This window comes from Babylonia areolata, chromosome 1 (genome assembly GCF_041734735.1).
Source record: "Babylonia areolata isolate BAREFJ2019XMU chromosome 1, ASM4173473v1, whole genome shotgun sequence".
Lineage (NCBI taxonomy): Eukaryota > Metazoa > Mollusca > Gastropoda > Neogastropoda > Buccinidae > Babylonia > Babylonia areolata.
Window position 1 is genome coordinate 50,335,221 of NC_134876.1, and position 7,500 is coordinate 50,342,720.

Consider the following 7,500-nt stretch of genomic DNA (forward strand, 5'->3'; position numbering starts at 1 on the left):
GCAGCACACACTACTGGCAGCATCAGCAAGACTGTCACACGACGCGACGGGAAGGAAGGCGGTTCTGAGGGACCACGTATTATGGGTGGACTCTGGCACTTCTCTATATAATGACCTCGGGATATGATGGAGAGAGAGAGGGAGAGAGAGAGAGAGAGAGAGAGAGACAGAGAGAGACAGAGAGAGAGAGAGAGTGTGTGTGTGTATGTATGTGTGTGTGTGTGTGAGAGAGAGAGAGAGAGGGTGGGGTGAGAAAAGAAAGAGATTGAGAGGGGGGGGGGAGAGTGTGTGTGTGTGTGTGTGAGTGAGTGAGGGTGGGATGAGAAAAGAAGAGAGAGAGAGGGAGAGAGGGGGGAGAGAGTGTGTGCGTGAGAGAGAGAGAGGGGGTGGGATGAGAAAAGAAAAGAGAGAGAGAGAGAGAGAGAGAGTGTGTGTGTGTGTGTGTGTGTGTGCGTGTGTGTGTGTGTGTGTGTGTGTGTGTGTGTGTGTGTGCGTGCGTGTGCGTGTGGGTGGGATGATAAAAGAAGAGAGAGAGAGAATGAGAGAGAGAGAGAGAGAGAGAGAGAGAGTGTGTGTGTGTGTGTGTGTGTGTGTGTCATACACGTTCACGCACGAAGAGAGTGTTGGATGGAACGTTTGCCTTGACCGAAAACGGAATGTGAACCTTCACATGTAGCCTTACATTCAGCACAAAACCCGAACACTTGCATAAACACTATGGCCATAGCAAACCAAGACACAACCACCACCTTCGCCGTACAGAAACAAAACACTAGTCATTTGTCCACTCCAGTTTAACATACACATTTTGAAAATTGCATATTTCTTGAGGTACATCATTTAAAACAAGAGAGGCAAAGCCTTCAAGACTCACTTGTGATAAATTAAGTCCCCTAACATTAATTACAGAGTAATTTCCCTTTTTTTACTATCTGCACCAAAACGTTTGCAAAAAAAAAAAAAAAAAAAAAAAAAAAAAAAATCCATGCTTAGCAAAAGAAGTTCCTGTTTGAACAAAAAATGATAATAATGACTCCTCTTGTTGTTGTGTCAGAATGAGGGGTCAAAGTACCAAGTTTAGATAATACAAAAAATATAAATATAACAGTAAATGCAGTTTGCATATAATTAGGCTTCTTTTTTATTTTTTTTGTGCCCATCCCAGAGGTGCAATATTGTTTTAAACAAGATGACTGGAAAGAACTGCATTTTTCCTTCTTTTTTTTTTTTGCCAAATTTGGTGTCAACTGACGAAGTATTTGCAGAGAAAATGTCAATGTTAAAGTTTACCACGGACACACAGACACACGGACACACACACATAGACAACCGAACACCTGGTTAAAACATAGACTCACTTTGTTTACACAAGTGAATCAAAAAAGGGGTGGGTGGGAGACAGAATAAAATGTGATGGACTGAAAACATTGCACAAATGACGGGGAACAAACATTTATGGAGACTCAGGCTTTGACGTAAAACCAATCATAAACCTGGAGGAATCTGGTGAACAATACATTTCTCCTGTACGGCGCGCCAGTGACTCTTCACAGAGGTAAGGAAGGGCGGGAAGAAGGAGGAGGAGGACGAGGAGGAGCAGAAGAAGAAGAAGAAGAAGAAAGGATAATACGTACACACCCGAAAACCAATACGCATTCGTTACAATCAACACAAAGGAAGATATAGACAGATAAAACACTCGAAAACCAATACGCATTCTTTACAACCAACACAAAGGAAGATATAGAGACAAACAGAACACCCGAAAACCAACACGCATTCTTTAAAACCAAGACAAAGGAAGATATAGAGACAAACAGAACACCCCAAAACCAACACGCATTCTTTAAAACCAAGACAAAGGAAGATATAGAGACAAACAGAACACCCCAAAACCAATACGCATTCGTTACAACCAACACAAAGTAGAGAGAGAAAAAACACCCGAAAACCAATAGGCATTCTTTAACACACAAAGGAAGATATAGAGACAAACAGAACACCCGAAAACCAACACGCATTCTTTAAAACCAAGACAAAGGAAGATACAGAGACAGAAAGAACACCCGAAAACCAATAGGCATTCTTTACAGCCAACACAAAGGAAGATATAGACAGAAAGAACATCCGAAAACCAATAGGCATTCTTTACAACCAAGACAAAGGAAGATATAGAGACAAACAGAACACCCCAAAACCAATACGCGTTCGTTACAACCAACACAAAGGAAGATACAGAGACAAACAGAACACTCGAAAACCAACACGCATTCTTTAAAACCAAGACAAAGGAAGATATAGAGACAAACAGAACACTCGAAAACCAACACGCATTCTTTAAAACCAACACAAAGGAAGATATAGAGACAAACAGAACACCCCAAAACCAACACGCATTCTTTAAAACCAAGACAAAGGAAGATATAGAGACAAACAGAACACCCCAAAACAAACACGAATTCTTTAAAACCAAGACAAAGGAAGATATAGAGACAAACAGAACACCCCAAAACCAACACGCATTCTTTAAAACCAAGACAAAGGAAGATATAGAGATAGAAAAAAAAAGACCCGAAAACCAATACGCATTCTTTAAAACCAAGACAAAGGAAGATATAGAGACAAACAGAACACCCCAAAACCGACACGCATTCGTTACAACCAACACAAAGGAAGATATAGAGACAGAAAAAAAACACCCGAAAACCAATACGCATTCTTTAAAACACAAAGGAAGATATAGACAGAAAGAACATCCGAAAACCAATAGGCATTCTTTACAATCAACACAAAGGAAGATATAGAGACAGAAAAAACACCCGAAAACCAATACGCATTCTTTACAATCAACACAAAGGAAGATATAGACAGAAAGAACATCCGAAAACCAATAGGCATTCTTTACAATCAAGACAAAGGAGGATCAGAGAAGGAAAGAAAGTGACAGACAGGCAGGCAGGCAGAAACCGACGACTAGTTAAACAAAGGATCTGGAGAATTAAAAAAAAAGCGGACAAGACACACACAAACCAAGAGTTGGAGCTGAATTACGGACAAAGGCCCTACACGTGGAGTTAATGCGCGGATGGACATGCAAGTACAGAAAGGCAGAGATATACAGACACGGGGAGACTGAAAGAGAACCACACAAAAATATACATCACACACACACACACACACACACACACACACACACACACACACACACACACACACACACACGTATAGAGACATACGGAAATACTGAAGAAAAAAAAACTTAATCAAGAAAGAAACGAAAACAAAATGAACGAGGTTGACGAATATATGACAGACGAACAGAGAATATGACATGTGAGAACAGAAATTCACACACACACACACACACACACACACACAATGACCCACATACCTCCAAATCCACAGCATGTTTCTTGGCTTTCCCATCGCCCTTCACGGCAGAGACAGACGTGGAGGCCGAATTCATCTTCACGTGCTGCTCGTGCAACTACTACTCACAACACGCTGAGCTGGTCATCAAAATCACAGTAGCGCTTGTAATCCACGGAACAGCAGATCCCAACGTGTGTGTCCGCCCCACACTCCAGACCTTTCGTCGTCGCCATACAAGCCAGCTGTTTTTGCTGTTGTTGGTTTTTCAGGACACAAAAATGTTGACGTTTTTCAGTACAAACACTCACAACCTTAGGAGGTTTTTTGTTGTTGTTATTTTTGTCGGGTTTCTTTGGTGTTGGCGCCGTAAACGACTTCTCTTTTTTTATTTTTATCAGAAATGTCAGTCTTTTGTTTCTGAATGTAAACGTCGGTTAACACCAATGGTAATCCAGATGCGGAGTGTGCGTGTACGGAACGTCTAACACCACCGGAACTTTTCCGCTGGAAGCTGTAAAAGAGCACCCTTTGAAGGAAATGTACAGGTTACTATTTACATGTCAGGATCTGTTAAAAGTAAATGCTGGTGGCATCGATGCTGCTTACACCCTTTGGAGTGGTTTTCCTTTCAGGGGCGAGCGGTTGGGGCTTTTTTTTATATAAATAAAAACAACAACAACTGTGGAGGAGATAGATGGATAGTCTATTTTTTTTCCTCCCACTTTTGAATTTACGACAATGACATGTATAGGCCTGCTACTAATGCTAGTAATGTCTATCAACAGGTTAGTAAGTTACACAACCGCCTATCGCGGCGGTATCCGTCCTTAAATCTTTAAATTGTCGCCAGCGCTCTGTAGACTGGTCTGTTATTACAAACTATCGATACGGTTCATGCCAGATAGTTCTTTTGCAAGGAATCCTGAAAATCCACGGCACAGCGATACTTCTCTGTCTGTCACATATTTTATTGTTTCTTCAGTGACAGGCGAACCTACTTTTCCCCCCTGTCAGAAACACCGGCATTACTCAGGTCATGACATACCGCTGTAAGCATCAAGAACGACCCACAACGCATGCGTGTGTAAGACAGAAAGCTTTCAAAGACAGGAAGCGGTTGTCGTAGTTTTTCTCATTCACAGTCAGAAGAGTTGGTAAATTCCATCCAAAACAGCCATTCTTTTCCCGCTCTTTCACACACGCTCGTGACAAAAATTGCAAAACGCGCTGTTTTATGAAACGACCTGCACACGTATTCCAATCGATTTTAAATCTTCAGAAGGATACTGTTCAGAATATAAACCCCCATCAAAATCAGTCCTACAGTACACACAACTTAAAAACTGTTACGCACGACACAACGTGAATGCGGCAATAAAACGACAAGCTATGTGGTGATAGATAGTATGCACATTACTTTTCGATTCTAGTACCACGAGTGACACTGTCGATGCATTTTTCAATGCGTGTCGACCAAGCAGCACTATGACAACGCCCGAGGGAGGCGTAATAATTCCTCTGTGTCACGAGGAGGGGAAACGGTCGTCCATCCTCAGTGAATGCCTTGTCATTAGAGGAGGACTTGGTAAAAGCCGCGCGTCCTTTGTGCATTGACAGCCACCCAGTTAAGGGGTTGATGACACGACGGAAATCACGTCCGTTCCACACAGATGTTAATAGTGTCATGTGGAGATCGATACTGCGAAGGACGGAGCTTGGTTCTGGTTTTATTTTGTTTTGTTTTTTGTTTTATGTTTGCTTTTTCGTCCTAATACTTTGACCTACTTTGTGCTTTTTATTCCATTTAAAAAAAAGAAGAAGAAAGAAAAAGACAATGTGGTACTCGAGGAGATCTTTTATTGGCGATATTTCTCTCTCTCTCTCTGCTTTGTTATGTCCATTGTGCAAAGTCTCTATTGAAGATGAAGTTCATTTTGTTTTGATGTGTCCTGCTTTGCATCATCTTCGTGTGAAATTCTTACCTAAGAAGTATTATACAGATCCATGTTTGTTCCGATTAGGTCTACTGATGGATTCTAACAATGAAGATATCGTTCGTAGTTTGGCACTTTATCTGTTCAAAGCATTTCAGCTGCGAGTATCTCTTGCATCATAAATTTTGTGGGGACCTATGGTGCTTCTCTATGTATTGAGTATTAACTCTGTTGTTGACCCTCTTCATATGGGGCCATGGCCTTAAATGAATAAAATCTCTCTCTCTCTCTCTCTCTCTCTCTCTTTCACACACACAGATATATATATATATATATATATATATTATATATATATAATTATATACTCTGTACTGTCGGGACGCGCTCTCCTCAGGGAGGCTAGCCCAAATTTCACACAGCGAAATCTTGTGACAAAAAGTAACACGATACGACACAACACGACAGGACACAACACAACACAACACACAAACCGATATACCAGTGCTCTCTGGAAATTACACTAACTGAAACTTCCGTTCGGAGGACGTTTTGGGGATAAAGCAGCGCCCGTTAGAGAATCAAATGTCTTTCTGCAGACTTTGATGAAATGCATTTGGAGTACCCAGAGAGAGAGAGAGAGAGATTTCACCTATGATCAGTTTTGACTTGGTAAAGGAATGCTCCAAGGACTGAGGTTTTGTTTTTGTTTTGTTTTGTATGTTTTATTAATTTTTTTTTTGTCTTTTCAGGACTTGCATACATTACACCATTCAAGTCATCCCCGCACTTTTCTGGTTTCGGTTTCGGTTCCTGTTTTTGTTTCTATATGCATATAAATGTGTATGTGTGCGCGTGCGTGTGCGGGCGCGTGTGTATGTGATATATATATATATATATATATATATATATATATATATATAGAGAGAGAGAGAGAGAGAGAGAGAGAGAGAGAGAGAGATTCAAATCCATCCACAAGCATAAAGATCAATTATTTATCAGCCTCTCAGGTTGCTTTTTTTCCCCCTGAAATGTATGTAGGTCTCCACCCTATTTTCGTTCCAATTCAACTCTCATCCTTCATCGTCAGCTTTTGGGAAGTCGTCTGGAACTGTACTTCTGTCTGGAACTGTGCTTTTCTGTCTAGAATGGTGCTTCTGTCCCTTCCCCTCCCTTCCCCCTTACCCCCCCAGCCCCCCTCCCTGTGGAGATGGCAGAACATCAGTCGCTAAACTGTTAATGGTGTGTCTCTCAGTCAAATACCCTTTGGGAATGGGGGACTTGTCTCCACATATTTGCCTTGACTTCTGTCGAGTCCTATTGAGGAGACAGAACTCAAGTCATGTCAGGCGGAATAAAACGCCCCCTCCCCCCCCCTCTCTCTCTCTTTCTCTCCCTCCCTTCTCTCCTCTCTCTAACACATCGATTTTTTTGTCTTTTTTTTTATTGGAAGGAGTTTTGCATACACACAAAAACATTCAAAGTTGTTCACCTTCTCTACACACACACACACACACCCATACGCGTATGCACACACACACACACACACACACACACACACACACACACACACACACACACACGGCATACACACACATGACATATATCAGTCAGTTCAAATGACCCTCACTTCAGTAGCTACTGTTTTTGAAGAGTGTATATTCCCCTCACCCTCACCGTTATTCCCCTCTCCTTTGCAAAGCGTTTTATTTCCCCCTCCACCCTTTTTTAAAAGAACTTTTAAAAGAATGTTTATGGAGTTAGTTATGCAGTTAAATTTGTTTATCTGTGCTTCATCTTGTTCTTTTGTTGATAGAATCTCTCTCTCTGTTTGTCTGTCTGTCTGTCTCTCGTTTACTTCTTGATTTTTTTTGCTTTTCTTTTTTCAATATCTGCTATTGTACTACAATATGATCTGTAATGTACTACAATACGATTTGATACCTAATTATGTTTATGTATGCATACGCATACATATCTGTATGCACATGTAGACATATGCATGCATGTGGGTATATGTACAACTATGTTTACGCATAAGGTTGTGTGTGTTTGGGGACGAGTGTGTGCATGTGTGTGGGTGGGTGGGTGTGAGTGTGTGACTGTGTTTCCTTCATTATATTTTTATGATGATGATGGTCCGTTGATTAGTATTATAATTATCATCAGTAGTAGTAGTAGTAGTAGTGGTTGTGGT

The 7,500-nt window shown here is 41.1% G+C and overlaps 1 protein-coding gene across 1 annotated transcript in view; it reads right to left on the reverse strand.

The window, feature by feature from the left end:
* Window positions 1-7,500, reverse strand: part of LOC143283738 (dipeptidyl peptidase 4-like) — a 343,939-nt gene that overhangs the window by 333,053 nt on the left and 3,386 nt on the right. The window contains exon 2 of the mRNA XM_076590048.1: window positions 3,392-3,883. Within this exon, the coding sequence (XP_076446163.1) occupies window positions 3,392-3,466 (75 nt within the window). The 5' untranslated portion in view covers window positions 3,467-3,883. The remainder of the gene's footprint in view (window positions 1-3,391; window positions 3,884-7,500) is intronic.